The sequence below is a fragment of the Hyalella azteca genome, unplaced genomic scaffold (assembly GCF_000764305.2).
Source record: "Hyalella azteca isolate HAZT.00-mixed unplaced genomic scaffold, Hazt_2.0.2 contig12444, whole genome shotgun sequence".
In the NCBI taxonomy this organism is placed as follows: Eukaryota; Metazoa; Arthropoda; class Malacostraca; order Amphipoda; family Hyalellidae; genus Hyalella; species Hyalella azteca.
Genome location: NW_025942403.1, coordinates 663,504 through 686,182, shown reverse-complemented (window position 1 = coordinate 686,182; position 22,679 = coordinate 663,504). Strand labels below are relative to the sequence as shown.

The 22,679-nt window shown below is 36.8% G+C and overlaps 3 protein-coding genes across 3 annotated transcripts; all 3 read right to left on the bottom strand.

Moving 5' to 3' along the window:
• Positions 1–453: 453 nt before the first annotated feature.
• On the bottom strand, positions 454–5,041 carry LOC108676133 (tetraspanin-9). The gene is made up of 5 exons (XM_018164174.2): positions 4,392–5,041; positions 3,300–3,488; positions 2,772–2,945; positions 2,099–2,341; positions 454–978 (listed from the first exon to the last, which is right to left on the bottom strand). The coding sequence occupies exons 1-5, from the start codon at positions 4,440–4,442 to the stop codon at positions 895–897; spliced, it is 741 nt and encodes a 246-aa protein (XP_018019663.1). The 5' UTR covers positions 4,443–5,041; the 3' UTR covers positions 454–894.
• Positions 5,042–5,195: 154 nt separating this feature from the next.
• LOC125178757 (PCNA-associated factor-like) lies at positions 5,196–6,656 on the bottom strand. Its single transcript, XM_047883276.1, has 2 exons — positions 6,503–6,656; positions 5,196–6,211 (listed from the first exon to the last, which is right to left on the bottom strand). Exons 1-2 carry the CDS (start codon positions 6,619–6,621, stop codon positions 6,019–6,021), a joined length of 312 nt encoding a protein of 103 aa, XP_047739232.1. The 5' UTR covers positions 6,622–6,656; the 3' UTR covers positions 5,196–6,018.
• Positions 6,657–9,821: 3,165 nt separating this feature from the next.
• Positions 9,822–22,430, bottom strand: LOC108676144 (eukaryotic initiation factor 4A-III). The gene is made up of 8 exons (XM_018164188.2): positions 22,140–22,430; positions 13,803–14,005; positions 13,452–13,625; positions 13,079–13,260; positions 12,646–12,784; positions 12,160–12,327; positions 10,707–10,890; positions 9,822–10,344 (listed from the first exon to the last, which is right to left on the bottom strand). The coding sequence occupies exons 1-8, from the start codon at positions 22,279–22,281 to the stop codon at positions 10,328–10,330; spliced, it is 1,209 nt and encodes a 402-aa protein (XP_018019677.1). The 5' UTR covers positions 22,282–22,430; the 3' UTR covers positions 9,822–10,327.
• Positions 22,431–22,679: the final 249 nt, after the last annotated feature.

Below are 22,679 nucleotides of genomic sequence, written 5' to 3'. Positions count from 1 at the left end.
TTTTGCGCTCACTAGCAACGTATCTTTTTTACACCAATTCTCTTTAACTTCACTTCTTGTTTGTCTGTCTGTCCGCCTGCTACAAATCTTATAATCGAAATTTAACACACTTCTACTTATCCTATCGATCTGAAATTTTGCACACTCGCGTAAAGTTGGAGACAATGCATGAATCAAATGACGAAATAAATAATGTTAAAAATTATTTTTTTTTTCGATATTAAAAAAATGAAAAAAAAAAAAATTATTTTGTCTGCTACAAATCTTATAATTGATATTTGACACACTTTTACCTGTCCAATTGATCTGAAATTTTGCACACTTGTGTGACGTCGGAGGCAATGCATGAATCAATTGACAGAATAAATAATTTTGAAAAAAAGTATTAAAAAATTTGAAAAATTAATTTTTCATTATTCGAAAATAAATGAGAAATTCATTGAACATCTGTAACATTGGAGACACTGAATTCTTTAATAAAAAGTAATTTTTAAACATATTATTTGGTGTGACAATATTAACCGGTAACTCGTGTCAGGCGGTAGAGGGTTAAATCGGAACTGAGCATCCTTTAATCCAATATGACTCAAATGAGAAAACTTAAAAGTTATCGACGAAAAGAAGCTGGAATCGTTCAATATTTTTTTTTTAGATTGACAATCAGTACCCTTAGGCCATCAAGAAAACGAATGTTCGTTACAATTTTCAAAGAGTTCTTGTGACTAACGGGAAGCGGGTGGTGTCTGAAAGAATTTTTTTTACAAGATTTGAAGAATTCATTTTAGATTGATATTTTAAGGTTTCATTATCTTGTGATAAATAAACAAATTATTATAAAAAGAATCGCGTGTGCCGGGGTCATTATTCGCAGAAAATGTGTCAGCGAATGTTGACCTACATAGCTCTTTGATACAAACGGAGGTATTTTTCTTTGGCGATGCTGCTGGCGCTGCAGAAGGCTCCGATGACGCAGAACAACTGAAATAGAGGGAAAACACCAATTTTGGAAAAACGCTAATACACTAAAATTTCATTCTCATTTCGCTATAACAGAGGAAGAAATTAAAAAAAATGAACATTATAGATAAAGAAAAACCTTAATTTCAGGGGGATTATTGAAAATTTTATAGAAATTAAAGAATATTAAGAAGCTTTTCAATGCAGCGTACCATCTCAAAATTGAGATAATCATTGAAAAATAAAAGTGTGAAAAAATAAGATAAACGTACACAATACTATGGGGTGTCTTCTAAGCTATTTTGGCCGTCTCATTTTTACTGGGAGTAGATGAGAGGGACAAGACAGAAAAGGAACAATTTCTAACGATTCGATTGCGAGTCGTGTTCTTAAAGTCCCATCTTTTATATAAAAAAAACAGGTAAATTTCTTCGATAAATAGCTTATTCGCCTGAAAGGCCAGGTTTTACTATGCTTTTCTTCATGATTCCCATTAATATAGAGGCATTTAAAGTATCTTGGGACCAGCTGTTGTATGCCATCGTCAAAGAATCTTGCCGCCTGATTAGACAACCTTATTAGACAATTTCGTAAAGAACAATTCCTGAGACATCAGGAAACTTTTCAGCTGAGAACAAAAGTAATTTTTCACTTTCACTTTACGTCTACTTTTGGAATCAGATAATCGGTAATGACCGAAGGTCTCCCACTTCGTTCCTCAAATCAATGTTTGTGCGGATATTTTTAAAGGCCCTAACATATATCACAGCACCTTTCCATCGCTCATAATGTTTTCACCATACGCTTTGCTGATTTGGCTATTATATATTGACTAATTTGAAAACTCGAGCACAGAGAAACCCAAGTACTTCACCAGTTGGCGAGATTCTCAATAGGTGGAGGGAGGCAATTTAAAATCATGTTAACAGATGTACACGCGATGGGATGATGGTTCCGTACTCGCGTCTGTTGCTTCGTGGTGAAAATGCGCTAAGGGGCGGCGCAGCGATGCGGTGACGTAATTTAAAAATAGTAGTACATAGTCCAAAAACACGCCTTGTATAATGACCATCAACATTGCAATAAAATGTTATATAGCGAATAAACTGCAAATTTTCTCAAATTTACAACCCTCACTGACCTGGACCGTGACCAGCACCAGTGCCAAGATGCCCAGGGCAAGGAGCTGCTGAGAGAGGTCGTCGATGAGAGCCTCGTAGCAGCCCCTGGTGTAGAGCGTCTCCTGTAGCTGGGTTTGCGTGAGGGCGCTGATATTCTTGTAGCAGAATTCCGGGGAGTTGTCCTTGCAGCAGCCTGGCGTCACGCTGTTCTCGTTCAGGATGTAGAACCAATCCTCGTAGCTGTTCACTCCGCAGCATTGCAGCTGTCATCAAAAATGTGTTCTTATTGCGAACAAAACGTTCACGCCGCAACATTTGTGCTGTCAACAAAAATGTTTTCTTATTGCGAACAAGACGTTAACGACGCAACATTTGTGCTGTCAACAAAAATGTTTTCTTATTGCGAACAAGACGTTCACGCCGCAACATTTGCGTGAACGATATAATTCTCCCAACGATATAATTGAAAATGATTGCCCAATCCTAAGCATAAAGGCATTCATTCTCTAGACATGAACTCAATTTTGAAAGCATAATTCGTGAATTGCAACTATTCACCGGGTAATGTGTGCGAACAGTACTTAACCATTGTGTAAATGGCGCCATTATCGAGAAACAGGATTATTTTTCCTAATTGTAATTAATGATCCCTTTTGAAAAATTACGATCTATTCTCTTGTCCACTTTGCTCACATCGTGTTGGGCAACATCGATGGCATCCTGTGTCGTTTGGTCATTATCGTTGTAGAGCTCCAGGGCTTTAAACATCCTATCCTTCGTGATGTCGCCCGCCTGCTCCCGGAACACCAAGATCAGCACGCCGCACACCAGCTCCATCAGCACGAATAGCAGCACCAACGAACCGTACTGTTGAAAATAGAGTAGAACTTATCACAAATCTGCACAAAAATGATCACAGCTTAACTCTAAAATTTTAATATTCAATTATTCCTATTGTAATAAAAATGGAAATGCATTAATGTATTAAACGCCGTTTACAACTTTGTACATGCATCTACGCAACATACCTGAGTCCACTACAAGGTGAGGTTTTTTATTGGTAATGAAGGGAAGGCATCTAAAGTTTTCCCTTGTTTCAAGTTTAAACTCATATATTTGCTAATCTAAACGATTGACATTCATTTTTCAATTCAACCACAAGAGCAAAATCCTATTGGATCTTAATCTAATCGGTGCATATAAAATATGAGCAATGCTTACAAATCTGAGCATGCATGTGGACTTCATGATGACCCCGCATGCGCCGAAGAGTGACAGGATGGTGATGAAGACACCGCCTATGAGGGTCCACATGGGCAGCATCGTCATGTTCTCGATGAAGATTACGTCATACGAGACGGATGTCTTCAAGACGTAAGAGGACAGAGCAATCACGGCAACACCAACCATCTGCAACGTGGAAATAAAAGTTCGCAAATTAAATTTGGATAAATAAACTTGAAACCGACGAGTCTTTAACACTGAAAAGCTAATGTTAAGAGTTCGTGACGGACGTCTTGAATACGTATGGCAGAGCGATAACGGAAATACAAACAACACACATGGTTGAACTAATATAAGGTTGACCCAAGGCGATGACGATTTTTCGCCGTTGTGCGCATCTCTAGAGTTACGTCATTGTGGGCACAAAATGTAAATTGTGTAGATCAACGCATGGTTTTTATGTTGGCCGTAGGCCTGTCGCCGATTCTTAACATCGCAGAACATTCACAGCATTTTGCGGTCTCGAATTCGCAACTCACTGCTACAATTTTGCTTTGCTTAACCGCCCGGCCTCCTCGCCGATTCTGACCAGAAACTGGCGCACTGAGCTGGGATCGAACCTGCGCCTCCCGTCGCGCCAATCTTGGTACTCTGAACTTTAACCACTGGACCACCCTGCCCTGGTTATCAACCATGAATACCACCCACCTGTACCGTAGATAAATTTTTTCAAAATTTAATTTTAATAAATTAAACCCACTACGGCAAGTATTAAACATCCGAAAACGCATATTAAGAGTTCGCTCTCATCAATTTTAAACACTTTACAAAGCAAGCAAAAAATTTTGGCTGATTTATCCAATGTATAGCTTTTAATTTTTTAACATTTACTTTCATTGTTCGTAAATCGACTTGTAGAGGCTCGAACTGCGATTTTTGAACCACAAGAACCCCATTTTTGGGAACAAAATATTGCTCCATAATTTGTCGCACACAAATAAATAAGTACACTCAAGATATTTTGACTCAATTTAAAGGCATCTTCGAGAAAACAATCCCATGGAACTGAAGCCCACTTGGCCTGCTCACCAGGACAATCAGGTTGATGAGGAGAAGGAAGCAGTTGGTAACGCAACCCATTTCGAGTGCAGGGATTTCTATTCGATCCTATCAAAAACGACGACAAAGCTCTAATAGGCTTTAAAACTACAGAAATACGTGTACCAACGTCTATATATTGTCAAAAAACTTCTAAAATAAAACTTATTGAAACTGAAATTCTCGTCGACTATGCTTAAAAAGTCAGCAGTCTTCAATACAGATCGTATCAGTTCATTGATACTAGTGCACTGAGTCACTAGTGATGCAAGAAGTTGCTGTAAGTTCTTGTATCTTATCAGGCTTATCAGCAGTGAGTCGCCAGTGTTCTCTGTGATGTGACATTTGAGAGGCTAGCGCGTATCAGAACATTATTAATTGCTGATGAGCCATGGAACCAATCAATTTCCTTTTCAAAGCTGAAGGAGCCATTGCTGCGATCCACAAAAAGGAAATACATAGGTTCAATTTGGACGAAAAATCAAATAAGCTACGCCTAAAGAACTCACTTCAAACTAGAATTGAAGTTAATAACGAAGCCCACCCAATGGCGTTTTCAATCAATGCTAAATGACTTAAGAATTATTATTATTAAAGGCATTCGATGCCAAGTAAGTTTGATTCCTACATACAACGCACTAGCATTGAGTGCGGTGAAGTCAATTCCAACACGTACAACAATGTCCATTCAAATTTCAATATCGCAGTGGATGCAGTTTTATTTGCGTTTTAGTGAGCCTAAGTAGAAAATGAATTATTTCCGTCGCTTAGTTAGGATGTAGTGTGAAAAAACAATGAAATACGAAATTATCTATTATGCACAATTGAACGACAGCATGCATGTATTAAACTTAAGCCAAAACTATTTCAATTTAGAATAAACGTGCAACATTATCTTCTGAAGGGCGTCAGGAGGGCCGCCATTTCAAGTATGTAGTGTTTATTAGGTAAGCAGGCAATGAATGAAACACTTCACAACATTTCATTAATTATCGCTGAAGTCACACAGTTAATGCTTATCTACTAAAATTGTACTCGAGTGAAAATCTTGCAACTAAACGGCATCTTCAAACCGTCTCATTGTGTCATTTATTCATGCTATCTTCATAACAAGTCAGGGCAATAGAAGTTCCGATCAAATTATTTCTGCTCATGATACGAAGAAATTACTAAATGAGAGATGTAACAATGAAGTATCAGGGCCTTGCTTCTCTTGCTCTGAAACTGCGATAATTTCATGCAAGGAAAATTTTAGGTGATTGGGAGCAAATCATAGAAAGTTATAAAGATCAGATATAAAGAATAAAACAACACAATTTAGATATAAAGTTAATGAGGATGTATTCTCGCAACAGATTACACAGCAATACAAATCCTGTTTCTGAACTTTTTTATTACTGGTAGAAACATATAAAAAATGGTGCGAATACTTCTAAGACTTACTTCTTACTTCGATCAAGGGCAATGTTGAAATTATGTGAAATATTATTGCTTTTTGGCTAGCATTACAAAACAGGAACAATATCTTGTCTGTGTAGTAGATAAGTCTTGAGTGAATAACAAGCTACAGTGTAAAAAACGTATTCTAAGATATAGATAGGTCAAATGAAAAAAATTTCTATCCTGAGGTACTGCTGGATGACGGTCCAGCATCAGCATCCATTTTGTCATTGGTGGGGCTTGGAGTGCAGGAATGATCACTGGAGTTGGTGACATTTTCCTTCGATGGAGAAATGGGTTTGAAGAATCGAGAAATTCCTTTTTGCCATGAGGGAGTAGGCTGGGGGTTGTAGCTGTTCCCACCTGATCCTCTAATGAGAGAAAAACTGTTCAGAAATCATTTCATGCTATTTACTATTTCTAGCCAACAAACAACAATATGCTCACAAATTTAAGAAGATTGGTAACAGCTAAAAAGAACACAACTATCATAAAAATTTCATGAACAAAGTGTTAAGTGTGACAAGTAAAGATAATTTATTTTGAAATAAAGATAGCACCAGTGCAATCAAAAAATCGAAACTAATGGTTTAGTTTTTGGGCAGATTTAAAGAAGAAAATTCAGGGATGTTGATTAAAATCTAACAAATTTTATGACTTGCCTCTCTTTAGAAGAACCAGCTTTACCAAGAGGAGATGCACTAGCAGATGAAGTCATCTTTCTTGGTGCCTTTGCAGCTGACACTCGAGTGCTGCCAGCATCAGCTTTGGTGCGTACCATGATTTTTCAGAAGATTGCTGCTGTCAACAAAGAATCTGAAATTTCAAAGTTCAAACAGATACTCATCAGAATGAAAATTTGAAACACTGACCAAATATATTAGAAGCTCATATCAGTGTACATAGCTAATGAAAATGAAATCAATATGTTGTCTGTTTTTTTTGGCAGCAAATTGTTGTTAAAACAACTGGCATTAACAACAGCAAAGCAATTGCTTTCTTTAAACAACAGCAAAGTAACTTGTTAGTTTGGTAGTAATTTAAATCATGAATTGTGCTTCCAATTCTAAAATTTAGCCAATTCTATCCATATTGCCTCCCTACACTCACACACTTTACCTTCACTGGAACACTACAATATCTCAGGTGGATGGTGGATCAATGTGAACATCAATTTAAATAATTCCATCAAATAGAAAAATCAGCCTAATCAGGCTAGCCAATGTGCGCATTCCATTTTGAAAGTCTATGGTTCAGTATTCCAGTAAGTAATGGAATACTGTAATTTAAGGAGGAATTTTATTTGTAATTTATGGAGTAACTTGCTTAATACTCTAATTTCATGGCTCCAAGTACAAAGTGACATACTTTCAACTTAGGATGTTATCATGTGTGATGATGTGACATTACTGACATGAATGTCTCATACTGAGTCATACATACCCATTACCCAAGATTATCAGTGGAAAACTTCTACTTTTAAGGAAATAGTATAGTTAATTGGTTATGCAATATGCATACAGGATACAGCACAATCAATGTGAAAGTGTCCTATGTTTAGATATAAAATTGCACAGCTTGGAAAAATATAAATTAAAAAACATTTGCCTCCTTGATGCCAACTGCCAAGGAGGGAAAGGCAATGTCAATGACAGCTGATGCCTGACAGGCTGACAGGTTAGGGTATTCAATATTATCAAAGCAGTTTTTTACTCTTGTATGATGTATCACAAGTATAGACTCTTTGGTGGTCAACTTAAGTTATAGGACTAAAAAATGAACTTGAGAAAGAGTCTAAAAAAACTCTCTGCTATGCCACTATGCGTCTATGCCTATGGACTGTAGAGTGTTAAGCAATAAGCTATAATCATAGTATGATAGTGCCTGCCACAGCTCACAGTCACCACTCACCACAGGCACCACAGGCATAGTTGCAATAGACTAAGAAGAAAATTTTTTGTTGCCCTTCATCGAATTCATTTTTGAGTCCTATAAATAACTATAAGTATTAAGTAGACTAGTAACTTACTAGGTATCTAGTATATTAGAAACCAGCATTATCATTTATCTGTTATCATACATGAGAAATTTATTCAAATATATGAAATATTGAGTGGATGAGGAAATTAAAAATGAACTGCTTCTAAAAAATCTCTGGTTTGCCAGTGGGCAGTGGCAAACCAGAGATTTGCGAGAATACATCCTAATTGCAAGAAAACATCCTGATTAAGGCATTGACCATAGTGGCAAATCGCCACTATGGTCAATGCCTTAATCAGGTTAATGGACACAAGTCACATCACAGCCAGTCAGCCACAGGCACTCAGCATCTCAGACAGGCTCAGCCCTCAGGCCCAGGCAGACTCAATTAATAAAAACATATGCCACAATGAATTATTTCAACTCAAAAAACTTCAAGGACTAAGACTTAAACTAAGCCTACTACGGACTTCAACTCTATGTGCTGGAAACATAATCAACTAGCTTTTTCATTACAGAACCTTCATAGAGCTACAGCTACGTAGTACGTACCGGTAGCGGTGGAGCCGTTTCAGGCGTTTGTATTGCGCGCTGAACAAATCTTGAACTACTTGGAAAGCGCGCTGTTTTTATGAGTACGCTACCGTTTCCTGAGGCACGGAAAGCTTCGATCAGGAACGCGTTCCTTAAAAAAGTAACAATGAGCTGAAATATGGAGTCTATGTCTATGGTTGAACTAATTCAAGGTTTTCCATAGTGCAGCTGCGCCCTGCGTATGTCATTTGTTAACTGTAACGTCACCTTTGCTCTTGTGACGTCAAACAGATTTGTAACACCGATTTTGCTTAAAATAAGACTAGTTGCATGCAGTAAATAAATTTTCTTGGGGCATTTCGATAAGGTAAATTTTTTAAATGCTTTCATAGATGACATAAAAACAATGTGTTGATTTAAACTATTTACATTTGTGCTCACAGTGACGTCACTCTAGAGATGCGCACAACGGCGAAAAATCGTCATCGCCGTGGGTCAACCTTATATTAGTTCAACCATGCGCCAAGCTTCTGAAACAGCAGCCGGCTGCCAAGTCTTGATTGTCATTCATGAACCAACAGAAGTGATGTGCTGTCGTTTCGAGGTGTTGTGCTGGCGTAGGTGCCTATTTGCGAATAAAGCCTGATTCCGCTGAGCTCAGGGGCCATACTCTCAAAACTCGTTAAGTAAACGTAAATACTTACGATATATTTTCTTGTCTACGATTGGTGAATTTTGCTTGAAAGGCCGTCAATGATTGGCTGATGAACTTACGATCTCTCAACTTTTTTTGAAAGTATAGGCCCTGATTAGCTCTCTTATCGTAATAAGAAAATTCTATCCGATTGGTGCTCCCAGATGTAGTTGGTAACACTAGGTGCAGTTAGGGCTTCCAGATGTTGGCGTCACCAGGTTTGGTTGGTCCTCAGAAACCCTCCCCGTTCCCAGCGTGGTATTTTCCCGGGCGTGATCTTCTCCATGACGTTCTTTCATTCATAGCGACAAACATTTTTTAGTAGCCAGTTAATTTTCCGATTTCATTCAAAATCCTATGATGTTAGCGCTGGTATTCATTATACTGGTCCACTTGTGTCTTAATGAGACAGGTAAACAAAGAAGCCCCGTATTGCTACAGTGCCTGCACTGAAGCCCCACTATAAGGGGCTACATGAATTCGTTTCCAATGCTCCTAATCGAAAAAAACCTGAAACTTTAATACAGATTCACAAATCAATCCAGGAGTTTTTTTTCTTCTGTTCTCGAACAGTTTCAAGGGTCATGGAAAATATTTGTCAACAGATAAAAAAATAAGTATTTGTAATGTTTTGAGCCATTTAAAAGCTCTAGCTTTAGACTAAAGTAGATTTTCCGAAACTAAATAAATGTAACACTCTAAACGAACAGAGAAATTTGCTTATTCATGACTAGTCGGACCCAGCTGGGAATCATAGGATGAATAAAATCGTGTTCGTCCGTGCTTTTTTTTTAGAAATGTGAGTAGCAACACAGAACTGCTTAGGCAAGAGACATAAGCACCTATCAAAAATGTATACTCAGAAATCACGATTGCGCAGGCAATTAGAAAATATCCCTGTAGAGAAAAGTACAGATCTAAGCAGAAGCAACTATTTCTTACATTTTTGTACTAGCACATAGGAGCTAAAAGAGTTCTTATTCACACAATATGAAGCTCTAATCAAACCAATAGAAACACCAACAGGGCGTTTAATTATCAAATTTCATTTTTTCAGACCTTCATGTTGACTAAACAACAAAACTGCAAACGTAAGATCAACGGTACGAACAAAATGTAGTCATAACTACACTCAGGGAATGAAATTGAAACGGCATTGTAAAAAGTGTCCATTATGGAAAATATTGCCTTGCTAACTAAAAATTTAGCACGAGACCAAACTATTAAAAGCCATGTGAAGATTCCGTGTCAAATATAAGTCTTCGGACGATATTTCTCCTTATATCAAATCAGCCACTGGAAAAGAAGGAAATGAAGGTCAGTAAAGGGCATGCTCATGGCCAAAACGAGATGAGATTCGCTTGCTTCTGCTTAATATACATGAAATACTAAATTTTCAAGAACGCATCGTTAATAAAATATTATTTACAGAAACAAGTTTATTATCATAGAAAGAATAAGTTTGTGACAACCAAAATGTTCACGCTGAGGCAACAAGTTCACCATAATGTATAGAGAGGGCAGTTACTGTTAAAGCTTGCACTGAACAAAAAAAAAAAAAAAAACAGTTGTAAAATGCGGCAATGATAACCAAGATTTTTCGAGTTTAATCTCATATAAACTTCTATTACAAAATGACATTATAGTGCAAGACTCACCATTCATGGGCATTTCGTCGATCTGTGTAGAGTAATACTGCTCAATGTCGCGAAGAATTCTGATGTCGTCGCTCTTGACGAAGTTGATGGCTACACCCTTACGTCCGAAACGGCCTGAGCGACCAATGCGGTGGATGTACAACTCACGGTTGTTTGGCAGGTCATAGTTGATCACCAGTGAAACCTGAACACCACACACAGTATTTAGAAACGTGCAAAATTGCCTAAGCTTGAGACTTTTATGGTCCGCCTTTTTATGTTTTTTCATAATCCAGATCTGAACAGAATTATTTTCTATCTCGTTTGATTAAAGTTATTCTTGAAATTGAGCCATTGAATGACTTTCAATCCCGATACATTCCGAACATGATGAGTCAGCCATAACATTCTTAGTATACGTTGAATTCATTAAATTCAACTTTAGTTTGTTTATTTATGTTTACTCGTGAGGCAAGTGGGTTCTAAACTTTAATAATGTTTCATATCTTGTGATCGATGCTCTGCTAAAAAGGCACGAGACTGGCAGGTTTAGAGTATATTAAAGTATCAAACATGAATTTTAATTTGGATAGAATTGAAATGAACTGGTGCTGAAAGGTTTTGTACGGTGTTGACCGTACAAAACTTTCTTGATTGTTTCTTTAATATCAGTACTACCGTACTACTCTCATCAAATTTTAATATAAATGCCAACAATTTTTGCATAAAAAGCTACATTTCTAAGAGACATCAGGAACATGCATGATCCTTGGACTGGAAGGCATAAGCATTTCAGGAACACCAGAGATAATTATCAATTAATATATGAAACATCAATTGATATTTAAGCCATGGAGAGCATAATAGCCTTGGGAGTAATACAAATTTATGACACACCAGCCACTACACTTTGCAACCAGATCACTAGCTGAAGAGATTCATCAGGACTTGTACATGATATCACACCACTTCATAGCACAGCTGTCATGACATTCATTCGCATTATTTAGTTCAGAAGCCATAATTACTGNCTCTATACATAATTTAAATCACTTCTCCTGTTCAGTTTGTGTACTTACATACATTAAAATACGATTTTTCAAGTGTACGAATATTTATTTCCCCCCACTGTATATATATATAAGCATTTCAGGGACACCAGAGATAATTATCAACTAGTGTAGAAAACATCAATAGATATTTAGGCCATGGAAAGCATAACCTTGGGAGTAATACAAATATATGACACCAGCCACTACACCTAATTTGCAACCAGATCACTAGCTCAAGAGATTCATCAGGACTTGTACATGATATCACACTACTTCATAGCACAGCTGTCATGACATTCATTCGCATTATTTAGTTCAGAAGCCATAATTACTGGCACTTCAAGTCGAGCAATATTCAATATTCACGACCATAAGTGCTCAGAGCTATGAGTAGGTGCATATAACAGGTTTTCGCCACTCACCTGCTGCACGTCAATGCCTCGAGCCCAGACATCGGTGGTGATCAGGACTCTGTACTGCCCCGAGCGGAACTCCTTCATAATGGCATCTCGTTCCTTCTGCGGCATGTCACCGTGCATAGATGACACCGTGAAGTTTGCTTCCCTCATTTTCTCGGTTAACCAGTCAACCTAAAACCATGAAGTCAGAGGTATTATAAAAAGACGATATCTTCCAAACACTAAGATGCTATGGTGGCATAGTTTCTTATTTGAAGATCTGGTTTTATCACATATGATCCTTAGTTACATTCGAAGTGAAGCCCAACTTTACACTGCTGTTTTTCAAATTTTTTAGTACGAATGTTAATACCTTACCAATGATACAAAAAATATGTTAATAGAAATTGCTTCCATGAACGAAAATTAGGAAAATACTTTTTACCGTTTATTATATTAATATCTACACAAAAAATTAATGTATGAGAAAAAATTTCTGGTGAGAATAACCTTGCGCTTTGTGTTGCAGAAGATTACAGCCTGCGTGATGGTGAGGGTGTCGTAGAGATCACACAGAGTATCAAACTTCCACTCCTCGCGCTCCACAGCCACAAAGAATTGTTTGATGCCTTCCAGCGTCAGTTCATCACTAGAGGAAATATTTACTGTAAATTGACACCCTATTGCAACAATTTTTAAGCCAGAGTAATCTTAAAAATTCTATAAAACGAGCCGATTTTACATGAAATGAACAGACTGATTCAACATTCATATGACTGAAATACATATTCTTGGTAACCAAACGCAAGTGATAGTAGCTTTTATATCAAACAATGTCTAGATGGCCATTATAATGTTTTTCATATGATTCAACCAGCTATATCTATACTTAGAAGTACTTAACTTAATCCTTTTCACAGCTAGAAGCCTAGTTGACACGTACCGCTTGACCAAAATCCTGACAGGATCCGTCATAAACTTGCTGGTCATCTCAAGGATCTCATGTGGCAACGTGGCGGAGATGAGCACGACTTGTGTGGCGGGTGGCAGGTAGCGGTACACGTCGTAGATCTGCTCCTTGAAGCCTTTGTTCAACATCTCATCAGCCTCGTCCAGCACTAATATCTGTAAAACAAACAAGTTAGTGATTTTTAGGCAAACTGGCCAACTAACAATATATAACAGTATATAAAATAAAAATAGAAATGTTAAAATATTTAAATCTTCAATTAATATGCATTATTTAATTCATATGCAGCATTTTGTTGTGATAAGGAAGCATTAATATCAATCAATGAGAGGGAGAAAGTATTCACCTTGATGGAGCGCGTCCTCAGAGTGCGGCGACGGATCATGTCAAACACCCTGCCAGGAGTTCCTGACACCACATGCTGACCAAAATCCAACTTGCGGATATCTTCTCCCAGGTTTGTGCCACCAATGCATGAGTGACACTGAACATTCAAGTAATCTCCAAGAGCCAGCACAACCTGAAAATTGTAATGACATCAATAATGCTTAAGGGGCATGAGAAAAAAAAATTAATAAAATTTCTTTCAATTCAAAACCATACACAAAATGAAAGAATGTAAAGGTCTGGAACATTTATTTTATGTATCAGTAAAATTCATCTTCTATCACTGCAAGAGCTTAATATTTACACTGACCTTTTGAATCTGAACAGCCAATTCTCTTGTTGGGGATAGGGTGAGGACTTGAGTTTCCCGGACACTGATGTCCAGGGCCTGAAGAATTGCAATAGCAAACGTAGCAGTCTTACCAGTACCCGACTGAGCCTGAGCAATAACATCTCGACCAATCACAATGGGGCGGATAGCACGCTGCTGGATGGCTGAAGGCTTTTCAAACCCTGAAAAAAGTTAATAAATTGCTTTAATTAAATTACCTTGTGAAAGTTTTCCTCCGTAGGAAGAGACCATGAGTAATGTTCTATAAAGGTTCCAAGTAAGTGCGATTAAAAAAATATAACTCAGTACTCACTGCAGTGAGTGACAGAGAGCGCATTTTCTCGTTGACAAAAACTTGAGGTCACGGATGGATTGACGGACAGACAGACAGACGGACATGGCGAGCACAATAGTGAATTTTTTCCATAAATGAGAAAATGCGCTAAAAACATTATTGCAAGTTGATCAAGCTGTAGGTGGCTCATTAAGCTTTAAGCTGCAAATTGATTACTGACAGTATTTATATCCTCATTTGTGCAGAAAGTTAAGCCTGCAATAATTCATCCAAATAATAAGACCTTGAAATGATGAATCACAATATACATATAGTAGACACAAATAAAGCAGACACAAGCAGAATGTATCAAATTTGTACACTTACATTCAATAGATTTGTTTATGCACATAATACTGCACAAGCATAATCACTGGCTTATAGAAAACCAATTCGTCATAATTTTTGTCACATATGGTACCTCTGCAGCATTAATAGGAGTAAAGTTACATATAGAATACTATATATACTTGCATAAGGATCTTCTGTATATTATGCAAGATTAAAGGTAAAAGGATGATTATGAAAATGTGAGTTCAACAAGTACTGTACATAGTTTGCCCTTAATAATTTTCTAAAAATTCTGTCCAATATTCCAGAATGGTTTTCAGAAGAAAGAAAACTACATCAAACTTCAAGATTCCTTGCCCAAAATGCATTGTTGCAGGGGGAGCTATAACAATTTTTAGCCCAACCCTTTGGCTTTCATGCTCGTTTATTTAATGTCTGTGCTGTGTTTTCTCATTATGTAACTGTTAAAGTAATTTTTCTTTTTCTGTTTTTTCTCTCTAGTCCAGACAAGGATGTAAAATGTTTAATGTAAAGTAAATTCCGAAGCCAAGCATAATCCTAATGCAAAATCCCAATGAATAACTGCACCAGTATGGGACCCTAAGCTAACTCACCACTTGAGAGGAAGTGAATGATTATTTATTGCATATATTCATTTATTACTCAATTGATGTTGTATTACAAATTGCTTATATTTTTGTGATTTTGCTTTGTTTTTTTGATTTTCTGTTAATTGTATTCAGTGAGTTTTAATTCTGCAAGCTATATATTTTGGTGTTCATTAATTCTTCATTAAGCTGTTTGCTGCAATATAAGTTTGCTTGATTACTTTTTCTGTATCCATAAGCAACACAGTTGCTTTAAGAAGTCATTATTAAGGTTCTTGATTATTACTGTTTTTCTGCTTGTTAATTATTGTTTGTTCATATTTAATCCAATTCTTTATCTTATAGTCCTAGGCTGTGATGCATAAAATTAATAAGTTTTACTTTCTTCTATGGCAGATCACATATGCATCTTTTCCATGCTCCTATGCACATTGTCCATGCTCCTATTCTTGTTAGTTCCATGCTCCTATACTAGGAGCATGGAGCATGCTATACTCTTCACTCAGTTATGCACCACATGTGTTCATTTCATAACCAAGAGCCATTTAATTGAAATGTGATCTAAATTCTGTTTCATTTGTCAGTAATAAAAGATCAAGATTAGTCTCATCATTATCCGCACCCCAAGTAGGTTGTTGCCAACCTATCAAGTAGAAGAAGGCAACGTGTTTGCCTCACCCGCGGGAGACACGTGGCAACAGCATGTAAAATGGTATTTAAATACAAATAAGTCAGCAAGCCACAAGGTCTTCTCAAAGAGTAAAGACACAAAAGTGAAAAATTGGGCAAAAGCCAGAACTGAATCAGACAAAACTTTCAAGATTGTAATGTAAAGTGAGGCACAACACAGGTTGAGGATGCCATTCATCTAACCTAAAGACTCCAAGGCAAACCCATACAGATAATGGATGCCAACATTTATCAGTGAGCAAATGGTAAAATTGATTGGTGAGCAGAACACCAAAATTGATGGGTGAGCAGACAGCAGTTGCCAGTAGGTGCTAGGTAATAAAATGGTAGGCTCTAGTAAATAAAATAACAAGGAAATATGAAAGTTCATGAGTCAGCTTTGGAAAAACATGTTTTGTCATGACCTAGTAAATTTACAGACCTTCTAGAGAATCATATGCTAAAAGTGACAAAGTGTAGAAGCAGCAATAAATTGACTATTAAACCTAGCTTTAGAGTTGTAAAAATAAATTTATATTCCATATTAGACAAATTAAATATGATTCAAGTTGCTTTCATGATAAATTGAATAATTGCGCATTTACACTCCTCGAATATTTGTATTCAGAAAGTGGCAAAACAGCCTCTCAGTGCAGTTTAATGCAGGTAAAGTTAATAAAGTAAGGTTAATAAAGAAAGATAGTAAGATGATGCACTTGTGGAATTTGTTATAGTAGTAAATGTTCAAGATAAGATAAAGAACCAAGTATTCACATTGTAACTGATGAAATTAGAAGCTGGTTTGCTCACCAGGTCACCAGAATAAGAGCATTATGGCAAATTTTGCAACAATAAGCAAGTGCATCCAAACAGCTATAATACTTAGGCTGGACCAAACCAAGAAGTGAATACACATGTATCAATATTTAACAAGCGCCCTTTGCATACAGTTTTCAGAATTATTTCGAAAGAATTTTTCTATTATAATAGTGACATTCATGTTATCTTCAAAATTATTGGTAATAGGAAAATCATTTGTTTGAAAAGTAACAGAATAGAGTGGCCCAAAGACTGGCCTATCACTGATATAGACTTGAAACAGACTTTAAATGTCCTATTGGCTTTTATTACAACTTTCAAGGCATATTACAAAACCTGGAAGATCAAATATTTTATTTCAAGATCAAATATTACTACGCAGTCTTTCTGACCATGTGGAGCAGTTCCCCAGCATATCAGATATATCTGTATTAGTATTGGTTAGTCTTTGTTATTTAGTTGCACATTCATTGGAAGACAGTCTACTATAGAAGAAATATACTAACTTAGGAGTCTTTGCAAGCCATTTAGTATCATATCAAGAGTGGATAAAAACATTGACTGACCTAATTGTGTTTTTATCCAGTACTCCAGGACCACTGCACAGAGAGTGCATGAATATTGCAAGATCTTTGGTGACACTTCAGTAGCAAAATTTACGCCTTCAGAAGATCTTGCCGACACATTAAGATTGAAATTCTTGCATTTAAAGTATTTGTCAGTCTTCGGCCAACTATTTAAATAAGAAAAAGTAAGGTTTCCGGTACGTTGGATGGATCAGGATGCAGTAAAGCTTGTCCGGAAATCAGTTGCGATGAGTTCCTGCCAAAAAATGTAAACAAAATGTAGTTGTCACATTAAAGTGGTCAGACTGCATCATCACATGTTCAGTTGACAATTGCTGTACAATCGGACCATTTTTAGGGTAAAATTAGTTATTTGGGGTAACACATGCATGCAACCTTGTAAATAAGTTTGTGGCTTGTAAATAGTTTTTCATTACTCAGCGTAACTGGCTTTTCATGAAAAATTACCCAACGACGCATCTTAAAATTACCCGGCGACGCTTAGGGGGTAAAAACCCATATATTGGCAACACTGCATCCACCCTCTGCACCCTGGTTTGTGAGTGTCTTCTGCTCAACTTTCCAGTTAGGGCCATTTCTGAATTTCTTCATTGAAGAACAGCCTAGCTAGGTATATACTATATTCACACGCAATTTTTTAAAATCACAGGTGAAACGATGGGTTTTAATTCAAGATTTTAGGAAATTTCTTCCCAAGCAGTATGGAATTCTGTATAGGTAATATATTATCATGTTTACAAAACAAAATGTATCGAAAAATTTACCACCTTACACCTTCTACCGAAGTGACAATTGATATACTCTTACACTGAGCTCGTCAGAAACTGCGGACACCCGGACAGCTGCACTTCCTTTAACTCGCTTGCGTGTGGTTCAAAAACCGATAAAAAGTAGGCGACTCTTCCCTCCAATACATACCTACACTAGTGGTGTATCCGTGTCAACAAATTTTTGTAATGATGTGTTCCAAAATAAAAATAAAAATTATGTAAACTTTCGCAGAAAATTCTCACGATTTCACCGATACCAACCAAGTTCTCGAATCCACACGGAATGATGGGATAAACTGCTAATCTTTCACGGCGTATGGCAACATTAGCTGGTCTATGTTACCCCGTCAGGGCTGACATTAGGTGGTCTAAGTTCCCCCATTGGGGGGCGGCGCCCCCCATTTGCAAACTATGAGACTTTCCTCAAATTTGTTTGTTCCATATGTAACTAGAAGAGTTGTACTACAATGCATCAAAACCTGGAGTTATTTTGCTAAAAAATAAAGAAATTGGAGGGGGTACTCTGAGAGGCTTTGAAAAATAGCTTTTTTTCATGGGTCTTATTTTTAATTTTTTAACCTATTAGATATGCAAACTTTTTAAATCTTTCTATTGTGTTACGTAGCCTCAGTATTAGGCCTTTAATGCCCATTGACAGAATTTTTCCATGTCAAATAGTTTTTGAGTTTTGGGGGTTTTTGTTAAAAAAACCAAAAGTGGTCTAAGTTACCCCGGGAGTCTAAGTTACCCCAGTTTACGGTACGCTTCTAAATATGAATTTATTCATGTTTTTGCCCTATAATGTCAAATTTGTCTTAATAACTTCACTTCACTTCAAATCCTGAATGATTTTGTCTCCCATGGCGAGTTTTCGAACGTCTTGTGTCTTTTAGAAAACATTGGTTGTTTATAAGCAGTAATTATTTTATTTTAATGAACCAAAGAAAGTTTAGTCATCGAAATGCCAAAATCATTAAATTTAAAATATAAAGTTATGAGTGAGATCATCAATTATCAAAGAAGCTGTAAGAAAAAAATCGTTTTGATGTAAAAGAATGCTTTTAATTTAAAAGAAATGCAATACTTGATTTTCAGAAATACGATGCAAAAATTAATGATCCCTATTAGAATACAACAGGCGCAACTCATTCAGAATTAAATTGAAAAAGTGGTACATATTTGAAATTTATGATTTTACAAATTGTTTAATTGAATGCAGTGCAGAAATTCAAGATCACCTATGATTATGAATTTAAGTCTCATGACTGGAGATCTCAAAATTTATTGTACTACCACGTACAGTATGTTTGATACATAAGCTTTTTGTCCTTTTGATGAGCAGAGTTTATTTAGGTTCTATTGACTGTAATAGGTAGAACGATGCGACATATTTGCGGCCATCCAACGATCGGTTGACGGCTCTGACTCTTGATACCACTGTACAAATATTGCGGTGGACACATCTTCCAGAAGTTTCAATGCAAGGATTCTTATTTAAAGGATAATAAATCAATTCGTAGTTGTGTACTCGAATTACTCCCACCTATAGATATAAATGAACATTATTCAATTCATTTTAAATGTTTTTCATGAATTCGCATTAAAATATTCATTTTGAAATCAACCATGTCAAAGTAACGAAATAATTTGTTATAGTTTTAGGCTTCCAAAAATATTTCAAACCTCTATCAGGAATATCATAATTATTCATTCTCTTGCATTGAGTAGGTATATTAACGTTATGAACCGTGCCGCCGCTGCCGCGATCAACATTCGTTTTCGTAGTTGCATGCCGGGCGCCTGCTTTTGTTGTTCTATTTAGTCTCGCTCCCATGAATTGCGTGTTTAGTGTGTGCATCATGGAAAAGTCTGCTTTAAACTTTACAGCGTAGTCACTCACAGTAGCTTTAATCACTTTATCAAGTTTAGTTCTTTGCAGTCATATTAAGAGACAAATCTTTAACAAACTAATACTTTGTATAATTTTAATTGTTGAGTGAAAGCTGCACCTGCAGCCTTGCTGGGATGCTGGCACGCAACATTTCCAAGTGAATTACCTTATAGAAACTTAGCATACCCATACGTGTTTTAAGCCTATAAGAAGTTCATTTTTTTGCCTCAAATAATGTTGTATCGAAAAACTGGTGTATGTGTATCGGGAATAATATATGAACCGTCAATATTAGAATTCCATCCTGTAATCCCAAGTCCCAACGTCAGGCTGGAATTCTAAAATTCGTGGTTCACATAAAAAAAGCATTCTGCCTTAAAAAAAAAACGTTCCAGGCAACTAGAAACAGGTTTGCAGGCCGTCAGAAATTGGCTTGGGTTATGGTAGCTATGATCGTATGAACGTCAAGTCAGGCAACACGGAGAAGGTCCCATGCAAGATTGTTAATTGCACGCGTCACTTACAGACGAGCAAGAGGGATGGATCTACAGAAGGAAATACTATTTACTCTCAACATAATAGTTTCAAATTAAATATAAAAAAAACATTTATGGCACCTATTTGTTACCTCAGCTTTCAAATTGAGGAGAAACTCATCGGCAGTTGGAGAAACTTCTGAAAGAAAAGGCCACAACAAACAACATGACACTTCACAGTTGACTGACTAGAATTGACTCAATAGTCAAAAGAGTACTTGAAAGTCAAAAATTTAGCATTCAAACCTTTACATTCTGTGAACCTTGTGATTTCTTCATTATTAAAACTTTAGAAGGCTCACAATATATCACGTAAAGTTTTCACTAAATTATCATCTCCAAGTTTGGTAGCTTTATCTGCAGTTAATTCAGTTACCTCACACACCGATTGCTTAATGAGAACTAACTAGTAGACAGTAAACACTAACCATCGTTCCCGCCACTTTGGCTGTTGCACACGATTGATTCTGCATGTATAACATTTTCGATTCACGAAGGTTATTAAACCATTCTGTTGAATGCCAGTTACTGATAAATTTGTAATATAGAAGAATTTGTATCTATAATTTTTTTCAAATGAGTACCTATATTGATGGATGGTGTCCCTGTGGCCTGCTACCTTCTTTGTTTATGTTTTTCGTTAAGTTGGTAATCCTGATCATAANAGGCGTAGTTTCGGTCACATTAGAGCGGTCAGACTGCTTTATTACATGTTCAGTTGACACTTGCTGTACAATCGGACTGTTTTTAGGGTAAAATTAGTTATTTGGGGTATCACGTGCATGCAACCTTGTAAATAAGTTCGTCGCTTGTAAATAGTTTGTCATTACTCAGCGTAAATGGCTTTTCATTAAAAAGTACCCGGCGGGTGGCGACGCATCTTAAAAATGGTCGGCGACGCTTTGGGCTTAAAAACCCATATATTGGCAACGCTGCTTCCATATTCTGCACCCTGGGTCAGTCTTTGGCACACTATTTAAAAAAAAGTAAGGTTTCCAGTACGTTGGATGGCTCAGGATGCAGTAAAGCTTGTCAGGAAATCAGTTGCAATGAGTTCCCGCCAAAAAATGTAAACAAAATGTAGTTGCGGTCACATTAGAGCGGTCAGACTGCATCATCGCATGTTCAGTTGACACTTGCTGTACAATCAGACTGTTTTTATGGTAAAATTAGTTATTTGGGATAACACGTGCATGCAACCTTGTATTTGCGAAGTGCAAACTGCGATTTTTTAATCAAACAAAAATTTATGACATTCGAGCCACGAGATTTCATACCTACTGAAATTATATGATATTAGAGCCGCGATATTTCAGACAAAAATAGGACTTTTCCAGACTAGCATGGAATGAAACAGCTGAGGCATCTTGCAGAGACTCATCGGTGATGATGATGGACTGAAAGTGGAAGTGTGCTGGACATTCCCGATTTTTGGGTCCTGCTTTCCGATTTGCTATGTTTACCAGTTAATATATTACCCCTCTGGAATTCCACACTGCGGCGGGCCAACATTCCAAATTGATATGGATTTTGATACAGATATGTTGCCAAAAAGATTTAGCTATTTGCTACCTCTCTGCAGTGATTAGTCTATTTTTTTTTCATTTTGAGATTGGCAGGTGGTTAATCCTCTCAAATTTAACTGATGTTAAGGTTTGATGAATGAATAGACAATGGCAACACAAAATCCTGACAATGGCAACATAAAATTCTTGTTTAAAACCTGTAGGGATGAGAAAGTATCAAACAGTTAGGCTAACACAACTTTCCATTACAATCTATTCGTATAATCCTATGTGTTACTAACTTACCATAGGCATAAATCCCTCGAATGAGATCTTGTTTCAGTCCCATGTTATCGAAAGTAGGGACAACTTCAACTTCTTCACTCGTTTCAAACTCAACATTGCTGAGGTCTTCAGGCAAAACTCGGCGACCCCGTGTTTCAGCCATTTCTTCGAATAGTAAAAGTGACTTTTAATTACTCCTAGAGTAGCCGATATCTTATGACGATTGATGTTAAAAAAAAAACGATACCAAATCACCTTGAACTTCGTGGAGAGTGGAGAGAGCTTTTTCAGCCGCAACGCGCACAATGTTCCGGATTCCGCAAGAAATGTGAAGTTACATTTCAGCCATGGTTGAACACATTTAGCGGTAAAATTTGCAATTTTATTAAGTTGATCAGGAATTGATGTTTTATTTCCTGTCAAAACCAGGCATCCAATTCATGTCATCATGAAATTTTACGGTTATATTAAGATTACTTAGTCAAAATTTGTATTGTCGAAATTTATCACCGCTTTAGTTTCTCGAAAATAATTAAAGTATGCCGTGCGCTCGATAAATTT

What these genes read in the sequence shown, in the direction of transcription:
- LOC108676133 (XM_018164174.2), bottom strand. Translation starts at nt 4,442, where the DNA reads ATGGGTTGCGTTACCAACTGCTTCCTTCTCCTCATCAACCTGATTGTC. An exon ending in TCATCAACCTGATTGTCCTG is followed by an intron (nt 3,489 to 4,391) that starts GTGAGCAGGCCA and finishes TCCACGTTGCAG; the next exon opens with ATGGTTGGTGTTGCCGTGAT. An exon ending in TCGATGTTGCCCAACACGAT is followed by an intron (nt 2,342 to 2,771) that starts GTGAGCAAAGTG and finishes TTTTGATGACAG; the next exon opens with CTGCAATGCTGCGGAGTGAA.
- LOC125178757 (XM_047883276.1), bottom strand. Translation starts at nt 6,621, where the DNA reads ATGGTACGCACCAAAGCTGATGCTGGCAGCACTCGAGTGTCAGCTGCA. An exon ending in GCTGGTTCTTCTAAAGAGAG is followed by an intron (nt 6,212 to 6,502) that starts GCAAGTCATAAA and finishes TTCTCTCATTAG; the next exon opens with AGGATCAGGTGGGAACAGCT.
- LOC108676144 (XM_018164188.2), bottom strand. Translation starts at nt 22,281, where the DNA reads ATGGCTGAAACACGGGGTCGCCGAGTTTTGCCTGAAGACCTCAGCAAT. An exon ending in TCGAGGGATTTATGCCTATG is followed by an intron (nt 14,006 to 22,139) that starts GTAAGTTAGTAA and finishes AACTTTTTTCAG; the next exon opens with GGTTTGAAAAGCCTTCAGCC. An exon ending in GAGGCATTGACGTGCAGCAG is followed by an intron (nt 10,891 to 12,159) that starts GTGAGTGGCGAA and finishes TGTGGTGTTCAG; the next exon opens with GTTTCACTGGTGATCAACTA.